Genomic DNA, 14,024 nt, shown 5'->3' with positions numbered 1-14,024 from the left:
TTTCTCCCCTTATGAGTGCACTCCAGTTGTGGTACTCTGTGAAATGGGCACTGTACACCATTTAAACGGAGAGAATGGGCTGTGGTGCTGATGGTGGTGGTGGTAGCTTGTTCAAGGTCACAGACATGGAATGGAACTATTGTTCATTTACTTAGTGTTGTCTGTGGGTGACTCAGAGGAACACCCTGAATCACACAGAAATAGACACACAAGCTACAGTTGGAATTTATACCTGCCTGATTATTGTGTGTAAGTACCTGTGTGATGTATATGTATATGTGTGTCTGTGTGTCTATATGTGTTTGTATGTCCCTGTGTGTATAAGTTTATATGCCTGTGTTATGTGTGTGTATGTATGTGTGTCTATATGTATTTGTATATGTGTCTTTGTATGCGTATGTGTTGCATTTGGAAGTTACAGAAAAACTTCTCACGTCTTCCTCTATCACTTACCACCTTATTGCCTTGAGACAGGGTCCCTCATTGAACTGAATGAAGTCTGCCGTTTTTCCTGCTAGAGCAAGCTCTCAGGGTAGGCCAGTCTCTATCCCCCAGTGCTGGGGATGATTACCCACGTAGCCATACCAGACATTTTATGTTGTTCTGAGGATTTGAACTCAGGTCCTCAAGCCAGCAGAGCAAGTCCTGCCCACCGAACCATCTCCCCAGAACCCTTCATCTGCCTGATTCTGAAACGTCTTGCTCTGTGATTTTCCCTGTTCTCCTGGCATTTTGTTAGTTAATATCACATTTCTCCCTTTAGAGAGAACCCCTGGCTTTGCCACAGAGTCCCTTCCTATCCATCTCTGGCTTGCGCTGGAGATGGAGGGCTTGCTTTTCTGTATCCAGTCACATGGACAGTGTGTGATAGATTGCAAGCTGAAGACCTGCCTGAGTTTCAGAGCGAGTTCAAAGCCAGCCTGGCAGCTTAGTGAAACTGTTTGTTTTTTGTTTTAAGTAAAACAACAAGAAGAAAAAGATGAGATCATAGCCTAACAGTAGAGCACTTACCTGACGTGCATAACACCTGGAGTTCAATTCCCAGGACTGAAAAGAAAATTCAAGGCTCAGGGTCGTGGAACAGGATTAAAAAAGGCGGAGTCCACGAGGTGCACCAATGAGTAGCAGGCAATCACCTGGCTGTGTCTGTGTAATGAGGTGACATGTGAGGGTACCTGGAATGACCACCACATGAGGACCAGAGCCATGTTACCACAAGCCATAGGAGGCCATAGATAGCAACAAGCCACCAGCCTCCAGGGACAGAGCTGGAGCAGTCCTTTGCAAGCCTCTGGAAACCAGGCAACACCTCAGCCTGGGGTCCCTGCTGTCTACGGTCCTCAGCTTTGGCTCTTGAGTCCAGCAGCTCCAGGAAACAATGTATTGCTTCAGCTGAAGACCAAATGCCAACCACTGAGCTGACTGTCCTTAGCCTCATACCCACCGAGTGGGTCTTTGTTAATCCTCTACGCAGTCTGTGTATTCCAACTTGTGATATAGACTCCCCAATTGTTTGTCTAACCTCCACCTGGCCACTGCTCTGCCTCCTTGAGCTAACTTCATGTCCGGATCCTGTCCACACTGATCTGACCCTCATTCTTATGGGGACAAACTTTCTATTCCTTCTGAAAAACAAGTCAGTCATCATTCAATAAATTATTAGTGGTAAATATCAGAGATGCATTAAGCGCCAGGATTAGAAAGGGACAAATTGTATCAAAAACTCTGCTCAGGCACTTTCGCTCTAGGAGGGTGGGGTAGGCAGACTGAGTATCCCCAGAATGTCCTGATTCTGGTCACTGAGACCTGTGACTGCGCCACCTCACATGATAAACCTAAGGACCATGACGTGAGACATACCATCAGTTACCTGGTGGCTCAGTCAAGTTACCAAGGTCCTTATGAGGACAGATGGAGGGACACAGTGCCCAGAAGAAGCAAGACAGCTGAGCTTGAGGATCAGGTCACGCACTGTGGGAGGTTGGGAAAGGGGAGAGAAGATTCTCCTTTGGCCTCCAGAAGGATGCGACACTTTGAATTCCAAAGCTGGGAGATAACTAGTATGCATTGTTTCAGGCCTCTGTGTTTTTGTAACTGTTCACAGCAGCAATAGGAAACTGATAGGGTGGAGAGAGAGAGAGAGAGAGAAAACAACAGAGGAGTGGCTGAACGTGCATGTGAATGAGGCGGGGCAGAACTGTGTTCCGGGTAAAGAGATCAGGAGAGGGAGGGAAGGCCAAGTTCTAAACTAGGAGACTGAAGAGGAGATTGGAGCAAAGGGAGGTTGGAGCAAAGGTTGGTCCCTAGCAGGGACCAGCTGATCAGTCACCTGGAGAAGAGGGATTAGGAAATGGAGCAGCCAGAGGAAAGACTGAGTGGAGATCCTCTGGGATTGGCTGAAGTGGCTCCAGGGCCACCAGGGATGGGTGGGGGTGGGGGCTACTGCCCTCACTGCAGGGTGATGAGAAGCCCCCTGGCCTCTGCCCACTAGGTGCATAGAGCTCCCCTTAGCTATGACAACCAAATGTGTCTCAGCGTGCGGCTGTTGTTCCAGAGGGACAGAAATCACTTACAAGTAAGAGCTGTTGCATTAGATAGAACAGAGTGACATGGCTAGGCCCTTTGGGGTGCTGTGACATGAAGCCAAGCGACTCTCTAGGAAGGAGTGGCTTTGGCGTTTGCACCCAGGGAACGGCTACAGGAGAACCTACTAGAAAATCAGACTTTCAGCACATACTTCAGCCCAGCCAAACTTAGGGACTGCTCCAACCCCTCAGAATCCCAGGTGCGAGCCATGCACACTCGATTTGCGGGGCACCAGCTTGGAATCCACGTGCTATGCTGTCTTTCTCAGCTGCTGGATGGACAGCATTCCTATGAACCTATTCATACAGCAGGATTCAGGGGAGCCCAGCCCGTGGGGTGGGGGGCTCGCTCTGGGCTTAATAGGAAGACTAGCTAGCGGCCTGGCTTCAACTGCCCCCTCCCCTCTCGTGATCTCTTGCTTTGGATTGGAAACATCTCATGGACATTCACATGGTAAGGCCTTCCCTCTCCATTGTCTTAGTTTGAGTTATGTCACATGATCCTTCCTAAGCAAATCACAGATTCACTCAAATCTCCCCTGAAACTAGGGCAGGGTCACCTTCCCGGAGCACACTATGCAGAGGCAGAGAGAGGGCAGCCTCCGAGCCAAGGCCAGGTTGCCCTAGCATATTGGTGACCAGGTGCTGGGGTGTGTGTGTGTGTGTGTGTGTGTGTGTGTGTGTGTGTGTGTGTGTGTGTGTGTGTTGGGTGGGGGTATCACAGTCCCCATCAGGTTCTTTAGCTTCGGATTCCAGTTACCAGTGCAGACACTTCAGGGAGAGCAGAACTAAAACAAGATAGATCTTAGGGACATGTGATCCTTTTTGATAGTTCTGCAGAAAACCCTTAAAGGACTGAAGGTAGACTGCCCCCCCCCTCACTTCCCCCCATATCCCCGATCCCTCAGGTGGGCAGCGTGCTGGTTAGAGGCCATAGCTGGCGTAGATGAGGGATCACTCATCTCAGCATCTGCAGCCAGCTGAGACATCTTTGGGAAGCACATGTGGGTTGCAACTCCAGGGGGCCGAGAGAGAGAGAGAGAGAGAGAGAGAGAGAGAGAGAGAGAGAGAGAGAGAGAGATGGGGAGGGAGGGAGGCAGACAAAGGGGCTTTCCTGAAAGGCTGCGGTGTCCACACCTGAGGTTACGGCGGGAGGGTGGGGACTGTGGAAGCTATCAAAATTAGATTAGATTTTTTTTTAAGGAAGAGGCCAGACAACAGAAAGACTGGGGACCCCACAGCAGGGCCTACATGCAAGGGACAGAGCACCAGGAAAGCCCAAGCTCTCCAAGTGCAGGCGAAGGAGGGCGGCGTAGAAACAGCCAATGCTGGCTCACCATCTCTGGGCTGAGGCCATGGGAACTCCCAGCCTTCCCAGCTCTCTACCGCACCCCCATTCTCAGGGGCCTTTTCTTCTCAATAAGCCCTCCCTAGTTCTACCATTATCCATATGTCCCTGGTCTAGTTGTTCATTCTAGGACACACAGAGTCTGGAAATCTCAGCAGGTGTTTTCTGTACTTCAATCCACACTTCTAACAAGGTGAGGAGCCATGCCTCCAAAGGATCCCTTGAATCCTGGCAATGGATGGGTGTGAGAGGAGCCTGTAGGGTTTGGGGCCAGCAGTTGGGGCTGCTGTGCTGATCCTGGAGTCCAGGAGTGATGTCTGCTGGCAGGACTCAGTCAGGATAAGGGAGTACTCCATCGAGGCGGAGTAAGGGTCAGCACAGAGACCTCTGAGGACTCTGTGGGCTGGAGTTCTTCACATAAAGCTTAGAGAGCACTGTGCTCTGGGGGAAACAAGGTGCTCCTGGTTTAGTCTAAAGCAGGTGGCTTGCAACCATGAATTGGGTTCAGCTAATGACTGGATCTTCGGTACAATGAAGGGTGTCTCACACTGGACTCGGGTGTCTTGTTTGATAGTTTAGGCCTGACTCACCAGCTAGAATGACAACCATCTGAGGTCAAGAATGGGGACAGATAAATCATCCTGGCATCTCTGCCCAGCAGGGTGTCCCCGAAACAGTAGGCGTCATAGTGTTTGTGAATATTATTTTTAGCAGCATTTTAACAATGTAATGAATGCATCATCCCGGCACAGTTCAAATGACACAGCCAAGCAAACTCTCATTTCTGCAACAATGGATGCGAACCTGTATTTATGAAAGAGGCTGTTACAATCATCATTACCATGATGATTTCTAAATTATACATGGAAATGCTTTGAGTTTGCATGAGACGCGGGCAGTTGAAATTAATTGCATATGAAGTTAGCATTTAAGGAAATGAAAATAGTCCTGAGGAGCCACCGAAAGAATGAGGATTATACAAATGAAAGCCAGAGAGCGGCTCATTTCCTCAATAGTCCCCCTGTGGACACTCCAGCTACAGGCTGGGTCCCCAGACTCACAAGGAGAGATGTTTCCCTGTGGGAAGTTCCTTGCCTCATCCTTTCAGTGAATTGCCCGTTTTCTTCCTTTTTTTAAGATTTATTTTTAAAATTTGTGTGCGTGCGTGCATGCGTGTGTGTGTGTGTGTGTGTGTGTGTGTGTGTGTGTGTGTGTGTGTGTGTGTGTGATGTGTGTGCAGGCCAAATAGAGCCAGAAAAGGGCATTGGATCTCCTGGAGTTGGAGCTGCAGGTTGGGAGCTGCTCAGTATGGGTGCTGGGAAGTGAGCCTGGGTCCTCTGCAAGAGCACAAAGCATTCTTTAAAAAAAATTTTTTTTTATTATTTACGTTATTTTACGTGCATTGGTGCTGGGCCTCTGGAACTGGAGTTACAGACAGTTGTGAGCTGCCATGTGGGTGCTGGGAATTGAACCCGGGACCTGTGGAAGAGCAGCCGGTGCTCTGAACCACTGAGCCGTCTCTCCAGTCCCCTCAAAGCATTCTTATTCCCTGAGTCGTACCTCCAACCACTGACTTGTCAGTTTTCTGACACAATGAAAATGAGACAAAACAAGGGTCAGCAGAGAGGAACCACGAGATGTGCCCTTCTCCACATCTGTACTCGCGAGATGTGCCTTTCTCCACATCTGTACTTGCGAGATGTGCCCTTCTCCACATCTGTACTTGCCTTGCAGAAGAGTTAGGTTGTGCCAGTCTCATGATACTGAAGAGATCAGAGGTTCTGAGGGGTCACTACACATCCCCAAGTGCAGACCCATTGCCAGGCCCGGTGACCGATGGCAGCACATACACCCCTGTATGGAACAGGGGACACTGTCCTTGACACAAACAGCTTCTGAACAGAACACTCAGACTTACTCAAGGGTAGGCCCTGACACACGAAGGACTGTCCTTCTCTGATGGGGCATGTGTCCTTTAAGAAGAGGCTAAGTCCGGGGCCCGGCTTGCTGCCAGCATCCTTGGGCAGGGCTAAAGGTGCTAGTCTCCACTTCCCCTTTATCCCTGCTTCCCCTTGGGAACCTCAGCTTTCTTGTACTGCAGACCATTCCTGGAGTAAGAGCAGCAGGTGTGCGGAGCCTGGGGAGGCTGCTGGGTAGAAGGGACCTGGGGTATGAGCTGGGCCTACACTTTCTAGTGACTGATGTCAGATCATACAGCCCAAACATCTCCTTGCTTCAGCTACTCAAGTTGTGGGTGCAGGTCAAGCTATCTAGCCTCCTGGGTCCCCAGGAAGGGGAGGGGGAGATGAAGCCCCTGAAATAATCCATCGGGGTAAAAATAACTGTCCTGATGTCCAGACAAACCATACTACACCGAAGGCTGCCAGGACGGCAGTAACTCGAATGGATAAATGAAAATGCTATCATTCAGCTCCCGCTTTGCTATAGCCCATCGGAAAGCATCTCTGGCTTTAGTTCTTTGGTACCACACTCTCACGGGGTGCAGCAAATGCTGCCCGGAACCATTCGAAGGAAGCTGTGCTGAGTGCGCAATCCATTCATTCCTGCTTCTAAACTTGGAGGAGGAACAGCTTGCTGTTTCATCTGAAACCCCAGCCTGCAAGCTCCCGTTAGACACCGAGAAGCCCCACTGTCAAGTTCAGAGCTGATAGGAAGCAAATGCATGAGGAACCCCACCAAACTGCGCCCATTCTGTTTGAAACTGAGAGAGAATGAGGAGAGGGGAGAAATTGCCCCGTGGCTGCAGATTCATGGCCTGCTCTCCCTGGCAGGTGGAGGCTGAGTCATGGGCATCCGAGTTGTGCCAGCATGCAAGCACAGACAGGTGCTTGCCAGGCTGCAGGGAAGCTGTGAGATGGAAAGTTAGGGAGTTCTGGGCCTGCACTCCTCCTCCTTGTTCATCATACGAAGCCTGTGTCTTCTGTTCTTGGCATATAATTTTGTCCTTCTCTGCTACCATGATGGTGACACAGAGACAGTCTGTAATGTTGCTAACAGGATCGTTCAAAACCTCAAATCCATTGCTGGGCATGGTGGCGCCCGCCTTTAATGCCAGCACTCAGGAGGCAGAGGCAGGCGGATCTCTGTGAGTTCACGGTCTAGGCTATGTACAGAGACAATGTCTCAAACAAACAGAAAAAGCTGCAGGGAAGTGCAAAGCAGAAGACAAAACATCTACGGTCTAGCAAAACAAACAAACAAACAAAAACCCTCCTCCGAGGCAAGGACTCTAACACTGACGGAAAAGTTCAGGTAGGGGGTGACACAAGGCTCAGGACTCAAATTATTGACTCAGCTGTCTGAGGTCGGAGACAGAACATCTGTGGTTTCTCTTCTGGAAAACACAGGGTGGACAGTTATCACTGAAGTGTCCCAGGTGACTAGACTCCTCGAGAATCCACCCCAGCAAGACTAACTTAAGGTTGCACTGTAAACGATCTTTGCTTATTTTGAATTCCTTTAATTTTATTCTTATGGTGCCAAAGCAATCCCTTAGTCTATTTTCAACTATTTTATAGGTTTTGTCACTTAAAAACAGCATTTGCTGGCTCCTAGGGTCACCCACCCAGTTTCTGTAATGATGAGGTTGATAAAATTGTGTTCACTTTTATTTTTTGAATAAGAGACACAAATGCTTATCAATGTGTACATTTCATATACCCCAACCCCAACCATCTCTGTAAGGATTTCTCAAGACAGTGACTTAGAAGAATAAGATCAATATTTTGTCTACTTTCATTTAAACTTACCTATTTAATGGGGGAAAAAGCTTTATGTGATGCCCATTTTAACATTTATAACCAAAATTAATTAATGTGAATGAATATCTAGGGAATATCTACCATGTGTTCAACTTCAGGCTGGACACCAACCATCAGAAAATCTACCCACTGCCAGAAGGGACTCAGAGCCCAGCAGTATGGGGTGTGCTCAAGTAAGGAACTGGACAGACCACCAGCTTGCATCCAATGCAGCCTTTCCCAGCTTTGAGTGACACAACACTGCGATGGCTGGACACGTTCAGCTGCTCGTCTTTATTCCACGCTATGTCTGGAGCCCGCATCCTTGGTATTGGCAGGTCAAGGATGCCAAGATGGATGGAGATGATAGATGGTAGCAGCTTAATATGAAGGCCAGCAGTCTGATGACATTAATTGCACCATACACATGGTTTGCAGTCAACAGGATTAGAAACTCAAAGGCCTGGGGCTGGCGAGATGGTTCAGTGGATCACAGTGCTTGGTGTACAAGCACGAACATCTGAGTTCAAATCCCCACAATTCATGTGAAAAAAGCCAGGGGTGGCTGAATGTGCTTGAAATTCAAGGGAATATGGTAATGTGTGACATTGTCTTCTGGGCACACACTGTATGTACCTCCTCACATTGGGGTGTACATATTTCACAGTTACACACACATACCAAAAACAGAACAAACAAAACAGAACCCTAAAGCACTGAGCACTTGCTCAGGACAGGAAGTGGGCTCAGCACTTTAGCTATATTACCAGTTTACCTTCCCAACAAAGAGTTTGGTTTCTTTATGGTTTCATTATCTTGTTTTACACACAGGGAAACTGAGGGTTGGTGGGGGGGGGCGGTCAGTGAGATCAAACAAAACCTTGCGGGTCCTCAGGAACTTTATTGTTATTTAGTATCATGTAGCTCAGGCTGGTGTCGAACCGGTAAATAGCCGAGGATGACCTTGAACTTTTGTTCTTCCTACCTCACTATCCCAAGTGCTGGTATTGCAGGTATGTACCACACCTGATTTAAGTGGTGCTGGGGATCAAACCCAGGTCTTCATGCATGTTTCCCAAGCACCCAACTGAGCTGAATCCCCAACCTCAGAACTGGACCTTGCTCATCTCCTCCATAAGAATTAAGTTGTAGTCAAATGCCTACAAAGAGCTCTTCTGTGTTTCCCACTGCACCTGCCAAAGCTCTCGCTGATCCCCACCCCAACACTTGTTCTTCTCAAAGTGAGCTGATTCTCAGCAACGTCTATAGGGCATGGTGTGCAGTCGACCACTGGAGAGGCCTCAGGCCTCAGAGCTTTCAATGAGCTCAAATGGGGGGGGGGGGCAGGATCAGCTGACACCGAGCAGCTTCATTTACTGCACTGATCCAGCAGTACAGACTCCTGAGTAGTGGGCAGAGTTTCGAAGTGTTTTTACAATGTTGGATCACTGAAATAACTAACGGGCAAAACACGGAGGGAGATGGCCCAGGAGACAGGCATGAGGGACTGAGCCTCTGCACCCACCATCAGGGTGGACCCAGACCTCATCGAAGCCCACACCACTGGAACCCACCAGAACCCACCAGAACCCCAATACCACCTTGTGCTCCGCTCCCTGGCTCCACAGAGGCCTAGAAAATGAACCAAGAAATCTGAAAGAAAAAAAAATCCAAAAAAAATGCCCCCACCAGTTTGATTGTATAAATAGTTTATTTCTGTTCACAGCATCATATATGCATTATAAAAGGGGGTGGGAACAAAGAGAATGGTGAAGACAGAATTACAGGAAAACCAAAAACAGAAGCCAGGGGACTGGGTCCCAACACCGTCACAGAGTGTGAAGAGAACAGCTCTAAATCAAACCGGCCTCCCTGTGCCCATCAGAAACCATTCCAAACCTCGCTTGGGGAGGCCAAAGTCCTCTCCGAAGGGCAGAAGCATCACCACCTTGATGGCATGTGATGGGAACTCCCCCATGGCACCACCACCACACAGTGATCTTCACTGGGCTCCCTCTTGTCACAGATGAAATGGGCTTTTTTTAAATTAGGTCAAACATTACAGAAATCAATTGAGACTCTTAACTATTTGCTGATACACCACAGGGTTTGACTCCACTGCACAACTACGAACAGCCAACTGCACCCTTAAGTACTGATAATGGGGGGGGTGAGAAACACCACAAAACCATCCCATGCCATCGTTCAAGCAGGCCAGGATTCGAACACTGACCTGGAACTCGGGTATTGTGAGCACAGGAAGGTTACAGTATTTGGCATAGGCAATGTCTCAAAATAAATATATTATTCTCTCCATATTGTGGAACTACCAAAATGTCAAAGTGCTTAAGAAATTGTGAAGAAAATAAAAGAAGGTGGATTTTTTTTTTAAGCTATACAGAATCTCCAGACCATGGGACCAGCCCATGAAGAAGCCAGGAATGCCCCGTTGCTGTGTAAACAGGTCCTGTAGGCGGTTCTGTCACTGCTTAGCTCTACTGAGGGTCTACAAAGAGACCAGCATGGAAGGGCTACCGAACACACGGAAGGAGCATGGGCTGCTAGATCTCAGCTTTAAAAACACTCGAAGGGCTGGGTTTCAAGCAGGAAGCCATGATTTCTGCCTGTGGTTCCTAAGTTGACTCTTAGTGTGTCAAGGACAATAGGAATAGGCTCATATTGTGACCAACTCCGTACTCACTAATAACCATGGCCTCCTTTGCACAGCAATGTGTCGCCATGCAGGGAAACCAAAATCCTACCCTAAAAGATGGATTCAGAGGGGAAATTAAAAATCAACAAAAACAACTGTCAGTTGTAAATTTCTCTTTTGATACTGTGTTTCAGGGTAAATGACAGCTTTTAATAAGCCAAGGCTCAATCCTGATTATAAAGGACTTTTTAAAATTACATTATTAAAAATATGTATTTATTCTTTCACTTTCTCTATTTTCCAAAGCCTCTTTCAAGTAAACTGTAAGTGCCTGAGTACCAGTGACCATGACGTCACGCGCCTGCTCCCTTCTCATCTCAAGCACTCACTGTTGTTTCACCGAAGTGCTGGCTGGCTCTGAGGCCAGGCCAGCTCCCACAAGGGTGAATTCCACAGGACTTCATCCTTCAGACTGTGCCTCCCTTCAAATCCATGCAAACGAGGTCAGCTTTTCCAGGGTGGGGTTTTATTCTTTTGGTGAATGGCATCAAATACTCTAACGACACATTTGGAGTAAAATACTGAAATCAGATAGGCTACCAAGACCCAGCTCAGAAATCGGAACAAGTCTCCACTTGCAGTACCAAGGGGCACAAGGGACAAAGTCTTTTTTTTTTTTTTTTTTACTAAGGTGAAGACTATTCATTTGTGGAATTGTTTTTTGTTTTGTGGTTTTTTTTTTTGTTAAAAAAAAACCATGTCTGAAACCTATCACCACGTGGTTAGGATTATCAGACATCCCTTCTAAGAAAACCATTTTGCAATTCCGCACACATCTGTAGCTAGTGTGCTCCTTCCAAACCAATCAGTAGGCTGAGAGAATTTCAAATTCCACACAGAGGGTCCAGTATTTATGCCGATTATGCAGTATGGAGGGAACACACACACACACACACACACACACACACACACACACACACACACACACACAGCATTAACGTCAAGAACCTCACCCTTTGAAACACCTGTACTACCACCACCACCTCCAATGGTTTTCTGTTTTTCTTTGTTTTATTGGTCTCTTTATGTGATAATGACCAACACATGGACAGGGCCTAGGCCATCTGGAGGAGGTCTCATCCCAGGCTGAACAGCAGTTCTCAACAAAATCACACACACCCACCCCTGGAAAGTGGCCATTCCCAGCCAAGGCCAGAAGTACAGCAGCACCCTGGGCCCTCCAGCTGCCGCATGGTCCAAGGCAGTTCTCTGGATGGACCCAAACAACCACCTCCTTTGGGCCCAGAGTAGGGCAAATGAAACTGCAAACAGGGACCTGCCCTGTGACATAAAACTACTCAGTTTGCACAGCTCCAGAATGCAAGGAGCGGTCACCCCACCCCCCCATCAGTACACCCCACTGCCTACCCGCTCCCACAGGGGTATCCCCAGGGTTCTGTGAACTGCATACCTCAGGTAACTCACACGTGATTCCCCCCGCAGTGGGGGCTGGGCAGCCTGAACTTCTAGCCCTGATGGAGGCAAGAAGAAATCGCTTTTGTCTCTGACATCCAAGCTTCCCACCTGGGGCCAGAGGGTTCACCACCAGACCCTCGCGTCCTCACGTCCACTCCCCGCCGGTTCCCCCCACCCCACCCCATCGGTAGCTCAAGCATTTAGACAAAAGGTCCCCTGAGCTGGGGTGGGGGGTGGGGCAGGTGGCGAGCTGGGTGGTAATGCAGCCTCCACACCCGGGTTGAGTCTCCAAGTCCCGTATTAGGGTACAGAGATTGTGTTTTAAAAATTCGAAGCATCGCTTTGGTTCGTTGTCTTTGTTCGCGGGCGCGGGTTCTCGCTCACCCAGACGTCCATTCATTCACTCAGTGGCTCGCTCGCTCAGCCTCGTTCCCAATCGCGGCTCGGACGCATTACCGTTTCTTCTTCTGCTTGAGAGACTTCCTGCGCTTCAGGATCATCTCATAGAGCTTGTCCATGCCCTCGGTGAGGCCCTCGCCGATGATGGCGCACGCCGGCTGGACATGGTAGGTGGTGGCCGGGATGAGCTCGTGCAGCGCCAGCTGCTTCTCAATCTCGGCCACCGGCAGCGACTTGGGCAGGTCCTGCTTGTTAGCGATGACCAGCAGCGGCGTGCCCTGGTTCTCCGCAAACTTGGTCACCTTGTGCAGCTCCGTCTTGGCCTCCTCCAGCCGGTCCACGTCCACCGAATCCACCACGTAGATGATGCCGTCCGTGCAGCGGCTGTAGGACTTCCACAGCGGCCGTAGCTTCTCCTGGCCGCCCACGTCCCAGAAGTGGCAGCTGATGCCCTTGGCGGTGCCGTTGCTCAGTTTAATCTTCTCGGTGTTGAAGCCGATGGTGGGCACAGTGTTCACGAACTCGTTGAACTTGAGCCGGTAGAGCACCGTGGTCTTGCCGGCAGAGTCCAAGCCCAGCATAACGATGTGCAGAGACTGGAAGGCCGAGATGTTAGAGGAGATGTTGCCCATGGCTCCTCGCTGCTGCGCCGGCCACTGCGGCTGCGGCGGGAGGGCGCCGCCCCCCCGAGCAGTCACAGGCCCGCTGCGACCCGGCGCACCTGGGCCCCGCCCGCCGCTGGACCCGCTGGGGCCTCGGCGTCCCCGGAACGTTCGGCCAGCTAGGCGCACTTAGACTCGGAGGAGCCCGCTCCCTGGCCCGCCCGCTGCGCGCCCCGCGGGCATCTTTCTCCGGAGGCTTTGTCTCCCACGCAGCCGCCACGGACAGACACCGTGGTGTAGGATGCCTGCTCCCTCCGCGCTCGCCCGGTTCGATCTGCGTCTTCCCCGCGCCGCGGCTCTGCAGTAGCCTGTGGCCTTGGTAGCGCCTCGGAGCCGCTTTGGCTCCGGCTTCCCCGGCGCGCCGCGGAGGCGCAGGCGGGGCGCGGGCTTCCCGGGGTGTCTCTGTCCGCGTTGCTGCCTTGCTGTCCCTGCAGTACCCGCGCTGCTGCTGCTGCTACAGCCGCCGCCGCCGCCGCCACCAGCCTGCTGCGGCCAGAGGGCGCTGGCCCCGCCCCTCTGGCCCCGCCCACCACCCACGCCCCTTCCCTGACACGCCCCGCGGTCTCCCGGGGTCAGGCGGGGTCTCCTCGGCGGGTAGCGCCTTTTCGCGCGCTCCCGTCGTTCGAAACTCGCCCGGGCGACCCTTCCCGCTGGCCGCGCCCAGACTATGGGCCCGGGCGCGGGCTCTTCCTCCCCAATCCGGTGACGCGTCTTTTAAAAATAGCTCCAGGCTCCGGAACCCCCGCCCCAGGCTGAGCCCGCAGCTAGCCGGGCAAGGGCAGCTTCTGCAGAGGGCTAGGGAGGTGAGACTGCGGCACCGGCGCGGGAGGGCGGAGGGGACCAGCTGACCTCCTTGAGCCTGCAGCCTGCCACCCGGATCCCACTCCCACCGCGTGGTCTCATGCATCATGGTGCCCGTACTGTGCCCTAGGCCCTAGTCCTTGATGCCAAACTCCCCTGCCCTAACTTCAGGGGGCGCCCGGGAGGCTCAGCTGTGAGTACCACCCACCTGCTTAGATAAGATAACTCCAGACAATTCTTTCTCAGGCGCCCTGCTTGTCACCTGGTTTTAAGCCCCCACCCCTGACACTGCTGACATCCGAGATAGGGTTAGAGTCTTGAGAAGGCACCCTTTGTCAT

General features: G+C 50.9%; 1 protein-coding gene across 1 annotated transcript; it reads right to left on the bottom strand.

The window, feature by feature from the left end:
* Positions 1-9,386: 9,386 nt before the first annotated feature.
* Arl4c (ADP ribosylation factor like GTPase 4C) lies at positions 9,387-13,736 on the bottom strand. The gene has a single exon (XM_052750475.1). It carries the CDS (start codon positions 12,852-12,854, stop codon positions 12,276-12,278), a length of 579 nt encoding a protein of 192 aa, XP_052606435.1. The 5' UTR covers positions 12,855-13,736; the 3' UTR covers positions 9,387-12,275.
* Positions 13,737-14,024: the final 288 nt, after the last annotated feature.

The sequence above is a fragment of the Peromyscus californicus genome, unplaced genomic scaffold, assembly GCF_007827085.1.
Source record: "Peromyscus californicus insignis strain IS unplaced genomic scaffold, ASM782708v3 Scaffold_21__1_contigs__length_65335640, whole genome shotgun sequence".
Classification (NCBI taxonomy): Eukaryota; Metazoa; Chordata; class Mammalia; order Rodentia; family Cricetidae; genus Peromyscus; species Peromyscus californicus.
This window is presented reverse-complemented; position numbering and strand designations above follow the sequence as displayed.